This window comes from Dryobates pubescens, chromosome 26 (genome assembly GCF_014839835.1).
Source record: "Dryobates pubescens isolate bDryPub1 chromosome 26, bDryPub1.pri, whole genome shotgun sequence".
NCBI lineage: Eukaryota > Metazoa > Chordata > Aves > Piciformes > Picidae > Dryobates > Dryobates pubescens.
This window is the reverse complement of record NC_071637.1, coordinates 11,391,819-11,415,889: the sequence shown is the minus strand read 5'-3', so window position 1 is coordinate 11,415,889 and position 24,071 is coordinate 11,391,819. Positions and strand designations below refer to the sequence as shown.

The window sequence follows — 24,071 nt, the reverse complement described above, 5'->3', positions numbered from 1 at the left end:
CATACAAAGATATTGCAGCCTAAAAGTTATCCTTTATGTGAATCTAAGGGCTTTGCTTCAGGGCAAAGCTTACAAAGTCTAATCCAAATTATCTATATATGCTTGGAGTGGCTTAATTAAACCACGCCAAATTTGCATGAATACTCTCTGTTAGAATTAAAGCAATCTTAATTCAATTTAGGTTCATTTACTTTGGAAAAGAATAAAGCTAAATTAAATTGAGCTCTCTTTAATTCTCAATATGAGTGTCCACATAGATTTTAATAGTTAATTAATCCACTGTACTTTCATAAATTAAACTGCATGGATTTTCATAGCCCATGTTTATATAAACAAGCTCTAAACACACTCTTATGTTATTTCAAGACTGTTCTATTTTCTATTACACTCCATATGGGCTAATTTAACAGTCACTAGGAGAAGCCAAGTATTAGTTCTTAACACAGACTGTATTTTCCATCGCTGAATATAAAACACAAATTTTATGTATCTCTGAAATACAGTCCTTCATGTAGCCCTTTAGGCCTTAAAGTCTACTGATGATGAACAAAAGAAGCTAGGTATGATTCTTTAGAAAATTAGTATTTACTTAATTCCAAGTCTAAAAATTACATGCTTAAAGTTGTTCCTTTGCAGAATAGCTCATAACATAAAAATTGGGTTTGCTAGATAACAGATGCACTAAAACCACAATCTGAAACAATTTTTGGACTGTGTCCCAGCACAAATCAATCTTATGGATTCTGAAAATGCTAAGACAGATCTTGAAGTCGTAATTAATTTGATATCATGATTTTGATGTCAAAGAAAAAAGTCTGATTTATAGCTGTTAAGGCTCCAACTCAACAATTATAAACAACGGGTTTTTAAGTTTCTCTCTTTCTAAACATATTGGGTCCTCTTATTAGTTTCAGTTTTTAAAATGTTCTCCTGCTCATGAGGTGAGAAACTATCTTCAGCTGCAACTTTGTTCAAATCACAGCTTGTTAGGCATGGTTCGTGTTAACTGTGATTTCAGCTGGCAGGGCACTAGATTAGCTGTTGACATCAAGCCAACATTTAATTTTGTTTTCTTGAGTCATCTGTTGCCAGTTCCCATGACAACTGATCTTCTAGCCTTCAGATTTACTAGAGAGACCCATTAAAATGGTCAGGAGTACATATATTCTTTGAAGTAGATGGGAGTTCAACTGTTTTCCTCAATGGAAACTAAAAGATCTTTTCAGCTTTTACTCTAGCAACACGTGACTTCTGTTCATGAAAACACAGATGTTCTTGTATTAGAATAACAGTGTGAATGGTAGGTTTTAACAAGAAATCCGTTTTAGCATCTTTCTACTACATCTACAGAATGAAGGTCTTTGTGTCTGAAATCATGTGATGCAGAGAGCAGGCAAAAATATTTTTCTATTCTCACTTGCATAGCCGTACTAAAAGATAAAATTTAAGATACGGGTTCTTCTTCACCAGTGTCCTTGCACATTTCGATTTCTTGTTTCACAAATATGTGACTTAGGTAAAGAAGTATCTCAGGAAGACATCATTAGTGCACTAAGTCAACCAAGAGGTTATAACCAAGAGGTGGTAACAGATCAGAGGAAAAGGCCAATCAGAATGTGTTGGGAGCTCTTCAAAGCAAAACACCTTTGGCTAAAAATAGTGGTCACTGTATATAAAATATGTACCACCCACATAACCACAGGTTAGAAAACAGAAATATAATAGAAATCATTCAAGTACTGTTAGACACTTCAGGGAAAACAAAATGTCTCTTTCTTTACCTCTTCATTAGGTAAACATTTGCCTCTAGTATATGGGAAGAAAGTAAGCATCTAGATTACTTTGTCATTTGATGTGAACATTCCCCACTGCCCAGGAGCTAGTTCTACGAAGCATGATTTGCAGGAAAGTGTTCCACTGCCCCAGTCCTCCACAGAAAGTGCAGCATTTGGATGACTTTTCCAGGCTGGTTCTTCAACAGCAATTCAAGATTGCTTTCCTAAATGTGAGAGTGCATAGCCCTATCATTTCAATTAAAACAGAATAAGGCAATTACTCTGACAAGAAGCTACCCTGCTTCTCTTCTCCTCTTTTTCTGCCCAACAGAAGCAGTTAAAACTTTTTAAAGATAATGGAGGTGTATGTGGGAGAAAGTGAAAGATAAGTAAAGAGAACACACCAGTTCCTCAGCTTGAGTTAACTATCCTGGTCCCATTTTCCACCAGCTGAAAAGGTAGCCTATTACAAATCACAGGTGGCCAAGTACTTTTGGTACCAGCCACACAGCAGCTAAAAGAGTGGCTTCCACTTAAAACAGTTTTCCCCTATTGGATTACAAAGCCACCCTTTGCCTTAGGCTGTTGTGACTGGTAAAAAGTGGTGTAAAGTAATGACAAATAAAGCACTGTGGTTGGGATGTATGACTACCATCTTCTGACACTACAATGGAGATGAAAAAACTATGCACATGAAATCTGGTAGGTTTTTCTGCAGTGGTTCTGGCTCTGAGTTCGGGCCCTATGTGATTGGTTTAGAATGCAGCTGGCTCGTAAATGTCATTGATGCAGATGCTGGCACACATTCAAAATGCTGTGTTTCATGTTTTGCTTTTATCTTTAAATATATTTGAGGAGATTTTTCTCCCTTCTAAAACAGCTCACATAATAGGTAGAACTAAAAATGATCTAATAGCTTCAATTGCCTTAGAGCTACTGCCATGCATGAATTCAAATTGCAACTATAAAAAGAAGTACGGAGAGGTTTCTAAATTTTATTTTTAGCTGTCTCTGTATTTTTTGAGAAGGACAGAACTTGTTCATGTTTCAAGTCAGCATCAGTTAAAGAAAATGCAATCTGAGAGTCATTACAGGCCATCTGGGTAACTGGAGACAAAAGTCTTAGGAGTTTTGGTCTGGTTAAGAAGGCAGTAAATTTAGGAAGATTAGCAGTTACTAATTAAAGATACAGAGGTACCCAAATTTGTTTTTATAGCCCTTACTGTTTTAGTTAGATGCAATAACATCTGTTATAGCTGAGCAAATAATTCCTGTTGAGTAGCTATATATACACCTTACTTTCTATCTGCATGTTCCCTGTGATTGTATCAGCTCAATTTGTACATGTTTAGATTATTTTTGCAGTGTTCAAAATTGTATGAGTTCAACAGCCAAATACAACTAACATTGCTCAGTTCTAGTCCAATACCTTATGTTAGTTTACTCTGTGACTGTATGCAACTCTTAATTAAGTTTATTTGCATGTGTGCTAAACATATGCTTGGTTATTCCAATGTTGTTTTGTACAGATGTTGCCTAACGTTGTTGAATGGAAGAGACCACAATAACTTTAGCAGAAATTAGCCAAATTAGAATAGATTGAAACATTTGAGTGTGCTCCCAGACTGATGTGACCATATGATACCTATTTGCAAATGCACTGAAATAAGAATTTATGTTTTTAATAAACATGGATACTTTGGGGATTTTCCTACATGCTTCATTCCAGCACAGGCTGACTCTGTGTGTACTGAGACATGCATATTGAGACGGTTGTTGTAATTGATTTTAGGCTGAACCATAACCATTATCACTTTGGACGAGACCACTGAGGATGCACAATGTGGGGAGCTGGTCTGTCCACTAAAGCATGATTTAATGATGTTCTCAGAGCCCTGGGTCATCCTGTAAAGAGTCAGATTATGATGTATCCTCTAAACCTTTTGATACTGTGATACTGTGATGTAAATATGATGCAAATTTTTTTCACTGTGAGGGTGACAGAGCACTGGAACAGGCTGCCCAGGGGGGGTTGTGGAGCCTCCCTGTTTGGAGATACTCAAAAGTCACCTGGATGTGCTCCTGCGTAATCTGGTGTAGGTGATCCTGCTCTGGCAGGGGGGTTGGACTAGATGATCCTTCTAGGTCCCTTTCAGCCCCTGAATTTCTGTGATTCTCTGTGATTCTGTGTGATTCTGTGATTCAGGCATTCAATCCAAGACTGATATTGTGAATAAAAGGAAGATACTAAAAATTTCTTCAGAGAGGCTTAATTGATAGCACATTGGGTAATGAACGACTAATTAATAAAAGAACAGCAGAATATAATGGATTTGCACTTTGTTTGTACAAAAAAAGGGCATCATTAGAACATTTTGGCCATCATTGGCTCTCTCTCCTGCAGTGAGTCATTCTTCTCCCCAAAGAGTCTAGCCACAGGACAAAACCGCCAAACCATGCAACTGATACAGCTAAAACTTCCTCAATTGTCCTCCTATATAAGCTGTTGCTCTGAATTTAGGGGATTCTTTCCCATTCCTTTTTTCCCATTTCATGGTAAAATGGATTAGGCAGACACCTCAAGACTAGTCTTAGGAGAATTTTCCCAAACTGAAGATAGACAGAGGAGGTCTCTTTAAGAAGTCTTTCTGGCTTATTCTGGAAAAGAGCTGGCACATCTTGAGTGTGGAGAAACCAAGATTAAGTGGGTTCACTCAGACATCCTGGGTGTCACTCAAACTAAAACTTGGCATTTTGTGAATGAGAAGATTTTGTTCTCTTCTGCTTCTGAGGACATGACCACACCCTGGGAGTATGCAGCTCCAGAGTAAGCACTCCCTGTCTTAATCACACCAATTTGGAATGAGGGCATTTGCCACATTTAAAAGCATTGTGGTAAGATTAAATAAAGGGACTGTTGCAAAACTGAAAAAAGAACTCCTGGAGCAGGGATAGGGTAATCATTTAATACCATGACTTATTCAGTCTTCAAAACAAAATTAAAATAAAAAAGGAACATTGAAGGAAGAAAAGCAGTCTGGCAATTTTTTGTCTCTGTGCTATCACCTCTTTAGTAAATAGTTTCTTCCACAGCTAGATTCTCAAGAAAGGTCCCAAAGACACAAAGACCTTTTTCAAAGTTCAGTTACAAAACCATGTTTCTAAAATTTTTGTATTCCTAGTAAGTAAGAATCACGCAGAATCACCGAATCACCAAGGTTGGAAGAGACCTCAAGGATCATCAAGTCCAACCTGTCACCACAGACCTCATGACTAAACCATGGCACCAAGTGCCACATCCAAACCCTTCCTGAACACTTCTAGGGATGGTGACTCCACCACCTCCCTGGGCAGCCCATTCCAAAGGCGAATGACTCTCTCAGTGAAGAACTTTCTCCTCACCTCCAGCCTAAACTTCCCCTGGTGCAGCTTGAGACTGTGTCCTCTTGTTCTGGAGCTGGTTGCTTGAAGGAAGAGACCAACTCCCTCCTGGCTACAACAACCCTTCAGGTAGCTGTAGACAGCAATAAGGTCTCCCCTGAGCCTCCTCTTCTCCAGGCTAAACAACCCCAGCTCCCTCAGCCTCTCCTCATATGGCTTGTGCTCAAGGCCTCTCAAAAAGACAGTCCTTGATCTAGCAGAGAACCAGACAAACATGTAAGAATTAGTCTTTGACTTTTAAAAAAGTATTATTCATCCAGTCTGGCTAAGCAGTCAGCCAATTAAAATAATCTCTTTGAAATATATTATCAACAGGAACTGTGTGTTTAAGTGCTTTGAATATTTAGTATAATATATTGTGCAAAATGCAGTAAGCATGGCAACAACATACCAAAGAGTTCCTTTACATACAACGAAGAAAATTTGTAACATCAAATGCCAGAATGTACAAATCATTTGTATGCACAAGAACCCCATGAGTGCATATGCAAACCACTTCATTATGCTTGTTACTTATTGTAATTGCCATTAATGTGCAATTACTTGCTCTGCATCACAATTCTAGGTGAATGTTAAATCAGCTACAAAATTCTGAATAGCTAAAAATTTCTGTTCCAGTCCCAAAGCCACTCCACTAAATCTCTTTTGGTATAGTAAACAAAGTGCATGTCATGAACTAAAAATATTACAAACTTTTTTATTCTTTCTTGAAGTGACTGCAGTATTCCCAAAACAGCTGAGACTCTGTTGTTTACAGAAGAAAAATTCCACATGCAATAGCAGTGAAATTGTCCTTCCAGTCCTTCCCATCAGGGCTTAGTCACATCATTAGGATAGGTTATTTGGGCCACTTCAAAACCTGAGTGTTCTGTAGGGGCTATTATATGTCTTTTTTTAATATACTGTCTGCAATCTGGGTATTTGAGCACCCTCTGCATAAAACCACTAGCAATAACTTAGTTAATTACAGACATAATTGCCTAGTTCCTTTTTTGAGAGGCCAAACTTTGGTTGGGGTTGGACTTCCTAGAGTCTTTTTCAGTAAGGGGAGAATAAGAATATTCTGGAAATAGAATGGATCTCACAACTGTAAATGTAATTTGTGGAGGAGAAAAATGGAAAATTAGGATGGTTATGTAATATTTCTTATGGACTATCGAACCAGATTTGCCCAAGCACTTCTACAAGATTGTTCCACAGTTAAATCCTCTTGAATCTAAAAGCTCTGTTCTCATTTCTTATGACGGCCAAATGGCTTCATCTCTGGCTCCACATTCTAAATTGTTTTAGAGAAACAGCTCTTGCAGCAGTACTTCATCAGCTCAAATTCAGTCCTAAAGGTAGCTAAAGTTAGAGCAGCCTCTTCTAAATGGATATTTGGGCCAAAATCAGTGCTCTAAGTTTATTTTATGCTTGAGTTATGCTTTTCACCTAATATGTTAACAGGAAAACACACCAAGAAATAAAACAGATGACAGTTCCCATTCCCTCCTTACTTTCCTTTTCCCACCTCCCCCCACCAATAAAGACTGCAACTGTTTTTTTCAGCACCAGTGGTAAAAACTGGAAAATGAGTAAAACCTGAGGTCTACCCTCCCTCATCCTAGAGCTTGACTATAACTGCAGTTCAGAAAAGCCTAGCTTTGTACTTTCAAAATTCTCCTATCAGGACCTGGACCATATGCAGATTGTAATTGTCAGTTACTGCTGAGGAGAGGCCATACAGAATGCAATTATGCTATTAGGGCAGGGTCATCAGAATAGCTTGCTTATTAGAGAAAACCATATACTTGTCCTACACTTACTTTCACTTACATACAATAGCCTTCTTAGAAGACACTACAATTAAACAGTGATTATGCATATCAAATCAGTGTTCAAAGTAGGTGATTTATATGACAGCATAAGACCTGAGTGGAGCACAGTTTAGTATCCATGCATTTAAATAGTGAAAATAGTCTTTGGGTGACACACTGGTTTAGATGTGACACTGTGAGTTTCCACTATCCTTAGTCGAGCAAACTGATTGAAGAGTTCTATCAAACATACATGAAATGCCGATCAAAAGTGCAGTCAGAACTGTTACATTTCAGAGAGAACTCTAAAAGGAAGAATAGAATTATTATTATTCAACATCGCTGTTAATGGAATCTTATGTTGGAGACACTCTGAATTCATTGATTTGCAGATAAATGGGTAAGACCAAACAAATACACTGTGAGACTTGTGATCCCAAAGCTGCTGACAATTCATTAAAATTGTACTATGTACATCTTTGGGAAATAATTGCTGTAAATAACCCATCTATCATGAGAAATAATCCTAAATAACAAGGTTGTCAACTCAAGTAGACTTAGATGGCAGTGGAATAGATGAAGCCTTTTTCACATCTCAGAAGGCAGAGTGTGTTATAGGCAGAAAACAATAAAATAAAGCAGCTACTTAAAACCACTCGAGATATATACTACTTTGGAGGAGCTGCTTTGAAATCATATCTTCTGAAAGCTATCCAAATGACAAGATGAGAGCAGGAGCACTGGGTCAGTCAGGCTTGCTGCAATGGTAAAATGCCTACAAAGCAGTCTCAGTGCGATTTCTGGAGGATATGAAACATCCAAATTATCAATTACTTTATTTTGTGCACAGAAGTATGTTATATGGGAAACGAGGGAACAAAAAATCTGTTTCAAGAAGGTATAATTAAAAATGTCACTATGATGATTTTAAAGTTCAGAACATGACTTGAATGTTTAATTAAGTGGTATCACTTCCGCATTTTAGTGGCCCCTCTGCAAACAGGATTACTGATTTGTGGAATCTGACTTGGAAGCTGAAAGCCAGGAAATACAGTACTGCCATTAGCCACTCATACAAGACAAAATACGTAGATTTCAGCATGTAGCTTTTGTTATTCTCAGAAGAATCTTCTGGTATCAGTTTTTGACCTCTTCTACACAATTTCCTTTAGCTGCAAGATCTGAGCGTGCTTGAACTTGCCCTTGCTCTGAGCTTACTGGACTCAGGAGCTGGGAGACTCACAGCTCTGTCACTCTGTAAGAGACACAAGCCCATGAATCAGCTACCACCACGATCATGACTCAATACCAACACCTGTAGAGAAGATGCAGGCTCTTCGGCAAAGTCTTTGAGAGCTGTATAATGGAAAAGCAGGATTTATGTGGTAAAACAGCTCCAAAAAAGTTGCCTACCACAGCAATGTGAAGAAAAAGAGCAGCCACTTACTATAGCTATATAGACCTTGCCTAGTAGCTGTTCTTTCAGCAACTTATATATGCAATTACACATCTATTCACCATCACTGCAGGTGCAAGCTGAGCAACAGCATGCGTACAAATGTGTGTGGGTGTGCAAATGCTTCATTATGGCCATTTGTTAGCACAGTGAGTGAAGACTGGTGTCCATGAATGTGTAAATTAGGTGCTTGGCTTACTGGAGGAACAGTTCACTTTGCTTCCTTAGCCCATCCTTCTCAACAGATACTGGAAAAGAAAGTCAAGGTAGGTTCATTCCCTGTCAAAGTATCAGCTTCCATCTAAACCCTAATCCTGCTTTCTTGTGCTGTCCTCAAGTTTCTAACAATGAAGGGAAGTGAATCTTGGGGAATTAGCTGTGATGAATGATATCTTAATCATAGGCATGATATGCTCTTACGTAGCATTAAAATACGAGGCATCACATCTTGTGTTGTCATTTCTGGGACAGCAAACTGGGACTGTTAGCCAGCTTTAAATCATTTCTGGCATTAACGAGATTCTGACCAGAGGCTCTCTTTCATGTTCGGGATATGCATTGCATTATTTTCTATTATATCACAATACATTGCAAAGGAAGAACTAAATTACCAAGACTAATCCTTTAAGTCTTTCTTTCTTTACAGTGTCAGACAACGTAAGACTATGCCATATTTCCATAATCTCTCTTGTATTATGAGAATATTATGATCTACAACAACAACAAAATCCCTGAATTGCATGCGTTCCCCTTGGCTCTCGTGTGCTTAGACTTGTCTTTCTCTGTCAGAAAAAGACATTTCTAAGTCTGCATGATTTCATATTAACAGACACTATCAGGCTGAAAACCAGATTATTACCATAAAGCAGGGGAAAAAAGTTTTCTGGTGTTTACAAATCAGTGTTTCTGAAAGGGCAGCATGCAATACCTGAAGTTCTCCTCTTTATTCAAGAAATTACTTTAAATGAAAGTCCATTTTTAATATCTAGAGTATCTACTTCTGCTTTTTTCTATCTGGATATGTATATTTAGATTAATCTGTTCAAAAGTAGTTTTAAAAGAAGTTTTAAAAGTGGTTTTGCTCAGACAACTTTACATTAGCCACCAAGATCTAAAAAAGCTTCCTGCAAAGCTGTGCTGGCACAGTGCAGGGGAATTTCTTAAGGGAGAGTGGGAGGCCAATTTGAATTTAAAAATTAATTAATTAAACCCATCAGAAGTACTCTTCCATTTCTTTTAATAGAATAAGGGGGGGGGGGTGCAGGGGGGGGGATTAAGAGGTATTCTCCTGAGAGATCTGTCCTTTTGGATAGACTGAAAACATCTTCCCTTACATACCTATCCAGAAACTTAGGGTGCATTTCTCTGCTGACATTTTCATGATGTCTAAGCTGCTAAGCGCATATTCATAAACTTAAGTCTTCTAAAATCACTTCATTAGAGCAGCCAAACAAACCATGATCTCAAAACGGATGAGTTCTTGGCAGGGTACTTTTTGTTTGGTTTGGAAGGGTGCAGGGTGCTGTTGGTTTATTTTGTTGTTGTGTCTTGTTGTTGTTATTTTTAGTAAGTTACTGCAAAATATTTCTAAACTCTTCAGCAGGCAAAGAAATAGAGGAATAGATGGATTAAATTTTGGGTTGGAAAGTGGAATGATTTTTCTGCAGGTGCAGGGTACAAAATAGCTGATTATATAAAGCATCATCTCCCAAACAAGACAGATGAGTAATGCCCCAGGTCATGGTGCATGTTTTTTCAAAGAGGGTGGTAGAACAAGAGACCTTTGATGTGTTGGAATAAAGCCTAAACACATCCTAGAAGCAGCATTATGAGAGAAAGAGTGAGAAAAATATAAATGGAACAGCAAGACACTGAAAACAACTTCTGTTTTTTTGCTCATAGGTTCTTCTTTCAGAAACAAGGGTTATTTAATCACTTTCCATCTCACATCACCCACAATAATTCTGGAGGTTACTGGCAACTTTCAACAAAGGATATAGTTCATGGAAAAAAAAGATACCGGTGACTCTCTTAAGTATTACCTGTAGGAAAAGCCTCAGTGTGAGATCAGTTTTGCTTACCCACAAATGCATCCACACATGAGAGACATTGTAAGTGCCCTGAGGGAAGAGTTTTCAGTCAGACTGATGCTTTATTAGACAACAGAAGATCCAGTCTTAAGTCCTAAGTCACAAATGAGGTTTTTAAGAGTTTAAGATCAAATTGAGGACTGAAAATGCTAAAACTGTAGGGAAGCAGGCTCTGTTGGCTTCTCCTTGTCACTGTCGTAACACCCATTCTATTTCCAGAATAATTTGGAAGAAAGGCATGTGGAGCAGGGGCTGCTGCATTTGCTAAGGTAGAAGGAAAGGGCTAGGTAATGGAATAAACTCAGACTAGGTGACAGAATAGTGCAAAAAATTAGAGAAAACAGACTGAAAGGTTTTTAAAAGTTGTATTAAACTCCACTGTTTCACAAGAGAACAGCAGTGTAGGAAAGCACCAGTTCAGTGTGACAGGAGGAAAGCCAGTTTTCCAGATCAGCCTGTGTCATCTTCAAAGATACTTTCTTGGACTAAAGAAGAGAGGTACAGAATACATTTCTACTGTGAGTTAAGGCCCTTTCTTTAAATGTTTTCATTCATACACAATATTCTGGATTTTTTAAGGATGCTTCTTTATACTTATTAAAATGATCCCTCTTACTTTGCTTCCTTTCAGTTTATTCTGGTTGAATTACAGCAGAAAATGTACACCGTAACACTAAGAGGTCTATTTGCTGTCTATCTTGACAGCTGTTGTTCACATACCCTATGTTTGCCTTAAGAAAATACGCATCTGATCATGTCATCTGCTAAGTTAACCACTACTGCAAGGGTTCAAGTAAACTAGCCTCAGGCAATGGCAGATATTTGCTCCTATTACAGATCTAGCAGAGTCAAGGTTTTAGTGAGGATGAAACTTTTTGGTATCATGCCATTCAATCTGAATTAGCATTAGTAGTTAACACTAAAAGAGCATGTTCTTCAGGACCTCTCTTATGTTCCTTAATGTAAGGGATTTCCAGATGACATTAAGTTCACTTCTGTGCTTCACTTGCAGGAAGCAGTGTTATGGCTTGCTGGATTCTGCAGAGCTAAGTATCTCAGATGTGAAAACTGAACTGATATATGCAGTTAATCTCAGATCTGATTTTACCATATTCTTGTTACTAAAGAAACTACGCATTTAAAACTCATGGTGAAGAAGTGAAGAATTTGATTGACAGACTAGACTCCATTTTCTTTTTCCTAGAGCTAGCTAGCATTTTAATATGAGCATTTATTCCCTGTTTCTAGGTGCTGTAACACAGAGTAAAGTCCAATGAGCAACTGTTGCAGAAGTAAACATTTTAGCTGAAGTCGAACTGCTGTATTTGAGAGTAGAGTGTTTTTCTCCTTGAAACTTCTGCAATCCTAGAAAACTGCACAGTCTACACAGTTGCTATAATTAGAAGAAATTCAAATATTTTTCTCCATCCTTATATAGAGCTTGCAAAGTTATAAACCACCCATTTGAAAAGCACAAACTTCAGAGAAATCAAATGAAGTCAAGTTTACATACGCTGGTGTGCATTGTGAACTGGGTGAGGACTTAGGTAGCTGGAGAGCAGGCAAGTGTACAGAACTGGATTTGTCAAACAATTCCAACAACTGTGAGTTGCAAGACCTGCCAGTTAAAGTCCATACAGCTGTTTCCCCTTTCCTGTGGTAGTTCCTGAAGTTCCCCCTTGCTCTGAGGTAACAGGCACACTGAGTGTTTTTTCACTTCTACTGTCATTTCCTGACCCGGAACTTTTTGGTGTTAAAGTGTGCTCATTCAGCCAGCCTTTGCTTCACTTCCAGCCTGTCTCAGGCTTCAAGCATAGGCAACTATGCTCTCCCTAAGCAGCATCTTCTACTGTGACTGTCAAAAACACTGTCCTAGACTGGCTAGACCATGGTTCTGCCAGTTGAGCATTTCTTATGGTCTCACAGAATAAAACCCCAAGTCTTGGTGCAGGCTGTTTAATTCAGAGATAAGATGCAGATTTCTGTGAGCAACGGGATGAAATGTGACAGACATTCACAACAGATCAATATGGGCAAGGCACAGGAAAGACTGCATGGCCTAAGGGATGTAGCAGCCCTCAGAAAAGGCTGAAGGCTTCACTGGTTTGATGTTATTCAGCGATCTATGTCCAGTTGCTGGTTATGCAGCAACAGAACAGTTTGAGGGTGTAAAAAAAAAAGAATAAGGAAGTTAACACAGGAACTGTCTCTTCATTATATGCAACAATCGTGAAGTGCTTTAGGCATAAGGACATGTCTTTCTTTAGTTGTAATCACAGGTCCACACATGTGAACCAAGTGTGATTACAGGATATTACTGCACTACAGAGCAAGATTAGATACCCTTTGATTAAGATCATCTTACTGAAATATTTATGCAGACTCAAGCATGAAGCTATTGACCTGCATCAAGTAGTTATATGATGTGCTCTCCAGGGCATGTATAAATTGTGTATACGTTGGACCATAAATCAGCTCGAATTTCAAACAAAAGCATGGGATTTAATGGGCACAAAGAAGCATTTTAATAGTGTACAAGCTGTAGCTACATTTAGAAGCAAATTGAAAGTATCCTATTTAGCTTTATTTACTCCTTGGTATTTATAGATCTAACCTGCTTAGAGAAGCCCAGGTAATTAATTCTATGTATTAATTTTTTAAAATGCAAAGCCACAAGTTTGGCTTTAAAATGCCATAATGTCATAAATAAATAAATAGTGTAGCCCATTCTTTACAGCACAAATTGGACAGTCCTGAAACAGAGTTCCACAACTAAAGACTGTGAGACATTAATCCTGTTCCTTAACTATTCAATAAAATAAGGTTTCCAGATAAACATGACTCTAAGCATTATGTAACTTATTACACTTCCAAATGCAGTGCAAACATTGACTGACTAATCCTCAACCATCTTCATTCGTAGCTAAAGTGTGAAGTTTTTTTACTATTTGACAGACATGAGTTTATCTTATTTGCACAGAGAAGCAAATAATGGTGTGGACAAATTATTATGTGTGCAAATTAAGTCTGAGTACTTGTACTTAATGTGGGCAATCAGATTTAGAGTTTATTTTAAAATAAAGCCTGTAACACTAAAGGGAGAAAGGTGAGACAGTGTTTCAGTGCTCCATAGACTAGCTCATTGACTGAACCATTTCCATTCTGTTCAAGTGACCATTCTGCCTAATTTAGGAGAAGGGATCACAGTATCACAGTATCAGTAAGGTTGGAAGAGACCTCAAAGATCATCGAGTCCAACCTGTCACCACAGACCTCATGACTAGACCATGGCACCAAGTGCCACATCCAATCCCCTCTTGAACCCCTCCAGGGATGGGATGCTTCTTTGCTAGTCTCTGTTATTTCATTTTTTACTTCTACTTTAAATGTTGTCCTTGCTAAAAGCAGCATACATACATATTCCCCACAGCTGAGTGGGAAAGTGTGGACTAACACACATTTTCTGATTTAATTTTTCTCCACTGAGTTTCCAACTACTTCTGTTTTATATCAAAAAAAAAAAAAAGAAAGGTTATTAGAAGGTAAATTAATTGCAAAGAGGAGAAGTACTACAAGGTAATTAGAAATCCTTGTCCATGTTTCATCAAAAAGCCCGCAGTTCCCTTTTTTTTCCTACTAAGTGAAACAATATTCAGAACAAAGACTGAGTCTCTGAAGAGTTTTAACACATAGAATTTCTTGTCCTAAATTTCCAAGTGAGAGACCAGACTTGCCCACAATTTGAAATACACTATTCCATTGCAACATTATGCAAAGATGAGAGTTTGAGATATTATTTTTCCTTAATTCACTGCATTTCCTAAATATACTTGTCTAAACCATTTTCCCAATTATTAGTAGCACAAAACACTGGAATGTGAACCACAGAACAAGAAACTGCAGCTACATTTTAAAAAATTAAATAGAAAAAACCCAAACACCTTGCAGATTTCCTTTTCCATATAAAATATTTTTTCTTCTCCCTTCCTTTTTTTTTCCATGAGTTGACTAGTAGACTCTGAAACACCTTAATTCATAACTAGCCATTCATCATGACAGCAGCACTGCTGTGTGTGGTTTTTGTAAGATTGGAGACTGAGCCTCACAAAATCCAGAGTCAACTTTACAGTGATGCCACTGGCTTCCCACAGATACTCAGAGAAGGCAATTGCTTACAGCTCAATTCTCCATATGTAAAATATAAGCAACACCTGGGGTTTTTCAGTGTTTTCTGTCTTGCTCAAATTAGATTGCAAGCCACTTAAAGTGGGAACAGTTTCTCTTCATGTGCCACACAGCAACTGGCACAATCATGCATTATTTCAGATACAGCCCATAGGTATTTCTCAGACAAGACATCTGTGTTTGCAGAATCCAAGCCTGAATTGGTTTTGTAATCTGTGCTAGTTCTTTTATGATGCATGAAAACATCTAAAGAGTTAAGGAGGGAAACAGAAATGCTCTTTGTAGAGAGTATACAAAAGACCTGTAATAGTTCTCTGTGTGATGTATGAGATACTGCAGTTCTGAAGAAGCCCTTTTTCATTCATACAGCTTGCTTTGATGGTTGCATACTTAAGACCTAAAAAATTTCGTCAGTAAGATGCAAATTCATTATTTAAATATCAAGACAATATTTTTTAAATCTGCCCTGCATTGTTTACACAGCATGCAACGTCAGCCCTGCCACTGCTTTTAATGGCTGAGGATAGCTGCTGCAGCCAAACGTAAGTGTGAAGAAAGCTTGTGTGCACATAACTAGGCTCCTTCTGGCACACAAGAAAAAATTCCTAGAAACTAGGGGAGCTTTAATATTTCAGACATTCTAAAACTAAGTAATTGCTTCTGATTCAATGTGAGATAATAGAAACAGATCAGATAACTAGTGAAAAAGCTTTTCACTGACATGTGATGCCTACTCTTAACTTACGTATTTCAAGTTTATACCAAATCCTTTACATGCCTCCAAAGGTTTTGCTAGTATCGCTGAGACTAAGAGAACCACCAAGCATTTGGCATACCAGAACAGCTGTGCATTGGGTCTCTGTAGGGTGGGAGCAGAGGGCACATTTGCACTGTTTGACAGTTCTTTAGGCATCTGCACTTCAAAGTGAGATTCTGTCCAATCCTTCTGCTCAGAAGACAATGAGGTTAGCTAGCTAGCTGCAGCCATTACTCAAGGATGCACAAGAAACTACAGGTGCAAATAAAAGTTCATAAAACAACTCAGCTATTTCTGATTTAATGACATCACTCTCATAAATCCAGTCTAGCTTATGATGGTATATAATCAGTATTTCCACTTCTTGGATAAAGAGGTTTTAATAGTTTAAGTATCTTTGCAGCAACATTCAAACTACTTGCCAACTTGGGATTTAGGAGAAAAGAGAACTGTAAATTTTAACATTTTTTTCCCCCAGTAAAGGTATCTGTTTCATTTACATAACTCCAAACACTGGGAACAGTCAATCCCTGGAAAAGCCTAAAGACAGCACTCAACATGAATAGCATAATTATTAACTGATCTTATTTAAACACTGCAAAAGTATTATTAAGACATAACTCCACAATGTGCTCCCTTCAATCCCCCAAAAGTAACTAGAGTTTCAGTAAGTGAAATACTCAGCCAGCATAAAGCAGTATGTTAAGCATGCATTTTGTTGAGTACCATGCAATATAACAATTCCACACCACCATCACAAACCTAAAGATGTGCAGTACCAAAATTACACTTTCAAAACAACAGAGTCTACATTCAGTAAGTCCCACTGATGCAGCCTGCCCAAGTGCACTGTGCCCATTCTCCTCTCCAAAAACAGACAGACTACTCTCCCCTTCTGGAAAATGCTAGAGAAGAACTCCTATGCATATATGAGTCATATGCTGCCGGAGTAGGAGGAGATTCTCTGAAGGATGGAGAAAAAGGTGAGTTGTGTGATTCCAATGAAGCATCACAGACTTGGGGTCCAGTTAGATCAGACCATTAAGGGATTGGGGCTTTAATGAGAAAGAAAAAGACCTTTCCAAAAGCACAATGGACCATTTGTTAAAGTACAACTTGCATTGCAGTACTTAGTAATACTGTGAGGATTTTTCTGGTGCTGTGTCATAAAAAAACCTCTGTCTCTACACTGTCACAAATAAAAAATGTTTGGGGGAATCTTATAGGAGTGAAATTTGGACTTCAATGTAAAGGAAATGAGATATTAATTAAACTAATGTCCTGCATGTTTATAGTCTCTTCTGAGTATCCTTGAGTCCCTATTATGTGTGGAACTGTAAGTTTCTGCTTACAGAGCTCTTTGGTTGGATTTGAACAGAAACAGTCTTACTTTGAATGAGATAACTTAAAATATCACAAAGCTTCCTATATATGAAATGCAGTACTATGTCATAAGCTGGAGCAAAGGCATTGACTAGCTTATTTAATGTTGGACAGAAACAATAGCGTTGGGAGAGAATATAGGAGACCTAGTACACTTCTTTTTTTTTTTTCAGAAGAAATACAATGCAGGCTAAACAACTCTGTTGACAGAATATACTTGTTGATACAGGGAAATGAAATGGAAATCAAAATATCTCTGGTTAAAAAAGAAACTACGTGAAAAATGAATGGCTGCCTGGCTCAAGCATATCAAATACAAAAATTTCTACAACAAATAAAGACATCACAGATAAACCTACAAGTCCCTGGTTTAAGTAGCAGTGATCTACACGACTGCAAAAGGATGGAAACACCATCCAACTGACAGGCAGGGTATCAAGAGTATCTTTTCCTGTCCTAGTGCTTACAATGCTATCAGTTTGCATTTTATGCTCATGTTTTAAGTTAAGCATGGGGTTACAAGATTTTCTGAATTATGGGCCTGAAATAAAGAGATTCACAGCAAAAATTACTAGAGCAGATTCAGGAAGCTGGCACCCGTCTTTCTGCACTCCAGTTGTACTCATCTCTCTTTGTTTTCCCTTTGCTCTGTAAGCATCTGCAGCCCACACCTACTATACTTAATATGCTTTTGACTTTTCAAGCCTCCCCTGCCAATATCTCCCAACATCATGCAGCTTACCAGTCTCCTGGTGGTTAAGGGGGAAAAGCATGGCTTTCCAGTTTCTGACAAGCTCCCTAACATTATGCACAAGACTCGCACTGAGCAAACATGTTGAAAGAACAAATATGTCAGCAACAAGCGATAATTTAAAACTTTAGCAGCATAAATCAACCCTAAAACATTATGAGAAAATGACAGTAGGCATATGAAAGGAGTGGCACACTGTTCAGGATGGGTTACAGCTTTAAAAAAGAAGGGGAAAAAAACAAACCTTAGTACAGACTATTCCTGATGTTTTATTGCATTTCCCTAGGCATTACTTAGATGGCTAATGTCCTTATATTGCCTGTGGGGCTCTGCTGGGTTACAGATCATGCTTCAGTCCACAGAGGTACAGTGTAAGTGCAATATAGCTCAACACCCTTCTTGGCAGCCTAGAATACTTACAAGAATGTTTCCTGCTACAATGCTTCTAAGAATGTTTCCTTCTGAGTTAAAACTAGAAACAGTGATGAAGGAGCTTTAAGTTTTATGCAGCTGTTCTCTCATTGAGTTAATTCAGCGCACTATGCTGCTGATTACACATGGTATCAATAGAAATAAAAAGGGCATTTGTGCCTGGCAGGGACATAGTTGTGCATCTCTGGACAAACTATTCAGAAGTAGTTTTAACTTGACAGATCTTGAAGCACATCACAGTAAAGAGCGCAGAAGCTGAGAAGCCCTCCATCAGTCTTCTCCAATGAGGGTGCCAAGACACCATGTTAAGGACATCTAACACTACTGCTTGCACCACAATAGCTCCTTGTCTTGGTACAGATCTCACAACGGAGGAAAGGGGAGACATGGTGAACCACAGGCAAGGTCTACTGAAGAACTCATTCATGCCAATCTTGAAAAAGCAGTCTTTAAATGCCAGGGAGGAAAAGTAGCAACATAGAGAGCAAAATGTGATGGCACCAAAGCATGCCTGTACAAATTAAAATGGATTATCCCACAATTAAGAGGGGGTGTGACATTTTCACACATTGTCACGGTTGTCTGCATCTCCTCAAGTAATACAGAGTTTTGACATGGTGTGGTCTTCTTCAGTCTGTGGAGCCCTATCTTTCATGACTACAAATCAAACAAGATTGTCAATCTTCTCTGTGCTCTGCAACTGGTGGAAGGATATAATGAGGGAAATATTTTGGCTTCCTGCAACTGTCTCTCGAATATACGGTGATACTGAAATCTGGTCTGTATTTCACAACCCTGCCCTCTTTGGACTTTCAATCCTTACCTAAAAAGATGGAGGAGAGAAAAGAGACAGAGGAAAGGAAAAAAACTATGAAACAACTGAAATTCCTCTTTTCATTATGTTTTCTTAAGTGATAGCTGGGGTTTGCCACCTAAAGCATCTGCCATCAACTTTTCATTTTCTGAGTTAGAACATAACGTACTTCATAATTTCTAAACTTTCTTAACTACCTCAAAAAATTCCCCTTGATGTTATGGCAGGACCTATTTTCTAGAGCAGTTTTCCTGCTCAGAGCTAAGCCCAGACCTACAATAAACTAAGTTGTGTCTTTACACACAAAATCTGATACAATTGGATATTCTGACCCTCCCCAAACTCAGTGAAAACAATGGGGCTTTGAACAGCCACCTTAATGGCAGAGGGAGGGATGCTACTGCTCTTAGAACTCCCTCTTGAGAGGATCTCCAGATAGAAGTTGTGTTAATTGTGATTCTTCTCCTGTGAATCTGGCCTTAAGTCATGGCACAAAGAAAATTAAATTCTCTTCAACAACAGCACAGTCTAAAGACAGTCTATAGTTAAACAAAACAAGTATTTTGATGTGTGTTTTCAAATTCAGGACATAATCCTTTTTGAGGTTAGCTCACTCAGTGTGACAGTGTGCTTAAAGACAGACTGAAATATGAAGTCCAGTGTTCACTGCACTGTAGTAGTTCCTGTAAAATATTGCTCAGTGGCCATAAATAGTGCACTTAAGTCATAGGCTGAAAAGGCATTGTTCTGTCTTGAAGGAGAAACTGATTTAATTAAAACAAAGAAATATTCATTCCTTCTTATCTTTCTTATACTATTTCCGGTATCCTCTACACTATGAATAGGAACTGTATGCACCACTTAAATGCTGGAGGAAATTATCTGTATACAGTCAGTAAAGCCTGCATGGATAACTGAACTCCGTATTTTCTTCTCAGACCATGACTCTGACATCTGAATTGATCACTGTGAGGAGCTGCTATTTAATTAAAGCTGCATGTGAAGGATCTATATCGGTGAATTTCTCTCTCTGTTTTAGAATTTAGCTATTAAATGTCCCTAGCCTAGTTCACCGAACACCTTGTATATCTTACTACAGGAACAATTAATAAGATCATAGTGGCACATGTTCATTTTTAAAGTTTTTTCCATGTGATAAAATTGACAGATTACATTTCCATGTGATAAAATTGACAGGTTGTAAAATAACTTTTCATTTCTACAGTGAATGCTTTGTGAAGAAAAGCACACTAGGTAAGAAGCTTTATCACGAAGCCCTGATTGTTCATGGCTTGGAGTAATTGCAGCTTCTGCTGTCATCAGTCAGGATTATGAGTGTCCAGAACTTCTCTAAGATCAACATCTATGGCTGTTTGAGCCAGCCAGTCACTCAGTTACTTTGTGCTCTTGCTGGAAGAAGAGGGAGGCCTCTTAAAAAGAAACAAACAACAAAACCACAAACCCCAGTCTTCAGCTGTGCTCCCACATGGGAAACTCCCTTTGAGATTTGACCTCAAGCAACAGTTCAATTTAAAAAAAAAAAAAAATTGTAAATGAAAGCAACAAAAACTATAGTGCAAACAGGAACTGTATAGATCCAATAGGCACTGTAGTGAACTAACACTTGCCATCTGCAGTCTGTTCATCCCGAGTTCCTTGAATCTGATGTTTACATTATTCAGTATCAGCTAAAAAGAGATTAATACGGTCCAGGGATAGAGGATTCTGAACTTGTGCAAGACAGCCAGCAAGACTTGTAACCATGCTGTGCACAGTCAATACTACTGTTAAGCTGGCATTTCAAGAGAGAAAGGAAAATGAAGCATTGCATCAGAGATCTTTCTTAAGTAGGTAAACACATGAAAAGCTATATCCTGCCCCCTCAACATTCTAAGCTACATCACTGATATTTCCTGGATAAAGCTGGGCTAAAAAGAATACTACCATAATTGTATAGGTCAAGAGGAGAAATATAAATTACATCTTTAAACAAACCCATATGAACACCAGAAGGCTGACTTCATCTATTCCCACATTTTCAACCTCAATATACTTTCCTACAGTAGAGACAGCCAAATGAATTGGTGCAGAATAATCCTTGACCACATCATGCAGTCAAAAAAATGTTGCAAAACAAGACTACATCTCCAGTTGAATTTATATTGAATTTATCATTCAAATGCCATATAAAATGGCATGTTTCTCTATTGATCCTTCAGTTATCTCCATGTTTTGTTCTTGACTTATTTGTCTGGATAATTTAAATGCGTGACTTCAAAGTTGATGAAAATTAATTTAGTTTTTAATGTAAAAAGAATCCTATATGCTCGAGCTTAGTTCTCTATATGGTTTGTCTGCAAGCAGGGTTGGGATGTAAACACAAACGCTGAATGTATTCTTTAGCACTCCTAAGACTTTGTGTTGACTTACAGTCCATAGGTGGTTATGCTGGTATTATGAAGTTATTTTCCAGAATAATAAAAAGAATAACAATTATGTCATGTAGGATATGTAATTCTTACAGTAGCATAAATTGTATTTCAGTATTTTGAATAGCTGATTGTATGAAACTGCTCATTATAAGTGATTGCTTACAACACTGTAGAGTAGAATATTATTTAAGTAATTTCTGTCCATTTTATTGTTTTCAAGTATATAAATGTTCAATACTATTTGATAGGCAAATGTAGAAAGTGAAAAGCTTACAAAACATACTAACTCCTTATACCTACCTAGAGAATAAAACGTATGTATTAACACCTTTTGTTTCTTGCCAGGTATTGTATGTATAACACAATACCACAAAGAATGTCTGTTCCTGCATATCAGAATAGCTTCTGCCATGCAATGGGACACTGTCTTACCTGATAAAGTCAGTATTAGGGGGAAAATTTGCTACTTGGTATTGGTAGTTCTATCACCTTACACAAAGCATAATGATGTTTACATCCTTGTCTATTTGTCAGACATGTTGTATAGTTTCTTTGTTGTATATTTCACAAAGGCAAACATAATTAATTAGCAGATGATGATATAGAGGAATTAAAACTCAGACTGCATATGCCTTCCTTTCATTAGTCACTTCTGCTTCCAGAAATCAAATGGCAGAAACATACATTCCTCTCAGTCAAGATTGCCCCTTTGGGAGTGAGTCGAGCAGTTCATGTTAGAAGAGTCCTTTGTTCCCTTCACTTAGTGTATCGGAACACTTGGGCATCAGAGATAAATCACCCACTGTCTGCCTTAATTTAATTTGTATTGCACTCCAGAGCAAGGTGCTTAGAATTGCTTGATAAACAAATAGAAGAACTTAAAATAGTTATAAATATTAATATCCTCATTGGTTCAGAAGGAAGCACAATAGCAGGTGTATTAAAAGAGCCTGGAATATTTTATTTACTCAGTGAACTGGGAAAAAAAAGCTGAATCCAAAACTGCATGCAGGGACTCTCTCTTCCAGCCTGACAGTGCCTGACCCAAAACCCAAACCCATTTCTAGGTTTAGAATTCAGTGTAACGGGAAGTGATGATCAACATCCCATTCATTCTTACACTGTTTTGATTACTCAGTTTCTCATAAAGAAACCTTCCAGTTCTTCTTGTATGAGCATCTGTTCAGATAAACTGAGACTACACTGGCTCTTAGCCTTTCCTTCCAGCTTGTTGTGCCTTTCCCTGCAATCACATCAAAGTGGTGTAGTTATTAGTTTCTCTTTTTTTTTTTTTTTTCTGAAGGGGTCATTATTGCTTAGATTCTGACAATCTGAAATTACTGAGTCACCACCAACAGACATTTAGAATTATTCCTCTGAGTGAAGTTAAGCTGAAAACATCATTAGCCATTGTTAAAGGACAAAAAATCCAATCACAATATTCCATTTATATACCAGCGATTGGGCTGTGTCCCCCCCAGCACCACCTTCTGTGCCTACACTTCATAAGAAGATTACGCTTCTCCCTATGAAGTGAAAATTACCTTCTTGTGGGGAGAAAGCGTTTAATTATGACTCTGCTTCCCCTTGTCTCCATGGTGATCCCATGCAAACAGCCTGCTTTATTAGACCTTATTTCCCCCCACCCCGCGAAAGTCATAAATTAGCTCTGTGTGACCCTCCGCTGCGGCGTTAACCGCTACCACGCCGGAGCGCAGCACCCAGGCATCGCCTGCCTCCGGGCGGCCCCGGGGACCCCACGGACCCCGCTGTGCGTCCGGCGCCGGCCGCGCCCCCCGGGCGCTCACTTTGCAGAGCAACGCTGCGCTGGCAGAGCCGCTGGAAGGGCTCCGCCGTAATCCCATTTGGAGCTCAGCCGCCGCATCATTTCGGCACTTACTGCAGAAAATACGTTCCCGATAATTCCCTGATCGGTCGCGGTGGGCGGTTATGCTACAAATTGGCCGATGATCCCCGCGCCCCTACCCGCCCGAGCGCTGCTGGGGAGAGCGGGGCCATTACCTGGGTGCTCCCCGGCGCCGGGGCCCGCGGGGTCGGTGAGGATGCTGGGGTCACTCTGCGACCTGCCTCGCGGGAGAAAGCAACCGGTCCCTTCTTCCGATGCAGCCATGAGGTGGAGGGCGGGAAGCTCAGAGGAGGGGGGAGGAGGAGGCGCTCATGGAGCCGGAGACGACGAGGGGACAATGGGGACGGGGGTGCGGCGGCAGCGGCGGGGCGTCAGCCGGGCAGGACCAGCCGCGACAGCATCTTTCCCGGCGCCGTCGGCAAGCTGCAGCGGGGCGCTCCGCCGGCACCGGGCGCTCAGGGGGCAGATTCGGGCGCCTCACGGGGGTGGGTCATGCTGCCTGGCGGGGTGGGGAAGAGACGGAGCGCGGGCCGCCGACCCGGCCCCCCGCCGCCCCCTCCCGGGACGCCCCCCCGAGCGTCGCTCCTGGAGTCGCCTCAAGCCGCCGCGCTGCTGAGCGCATCCGTTGGAAAACATTGGGATTCTCCCATGGTGCCCCGCGAGCGGCACCGTGACGTCACGGCAAGGAGGACGATGCACCTGCACGGCACAAAGGCGGCGGCCGCCGCAGGTGCGCAAGGCGTGGGGCTCCGCCCCTACCGGGAGCACATGACTGGGGCGGGGGGAAGAGGCTGCTCCGCCCTCGAGGTGGGGGCGAGGACCCCATTGGTGTATGCACCTCGCCTTTTGCCCGCCCGGTTCTCCGGAGTGAGGACTCTGCCGGTGTATCCCC

At 39.5% G+C, this 24,071-nt stretch overlaps 1 protein-coding gene across 2 annotated transcripts in view; it reads right to left on the bottom strand.

Annotated features, from left to right (window-relative positions):
* The window catches only part of PHACTR3 (phosphatase and actin regulator 3), a 111,775-nt gene extending 88,092 nt beyond the window's left edge, over nucleotides 1-23,683 (bottom strand). For both annotated transcript variants that reach the window (XM_054173546.1, XM_054173548.1), the window contains exon 1: nucleotides 23,335-23,683. In XM_054173546.1, the coding sequence (XP_054029521.1) occupies nucleotides 23,335-23,443 (109 nt within the window). In that variant the 5' untranslated portion in view covers nucleotides 23,444-23,683. The remainder of the gene's footprint in view (nucleotides 1-23,334) is intronic.
* Between the last annotated feature and the right edge of the window lie 388 nt (nucleotides 23,684-24,071).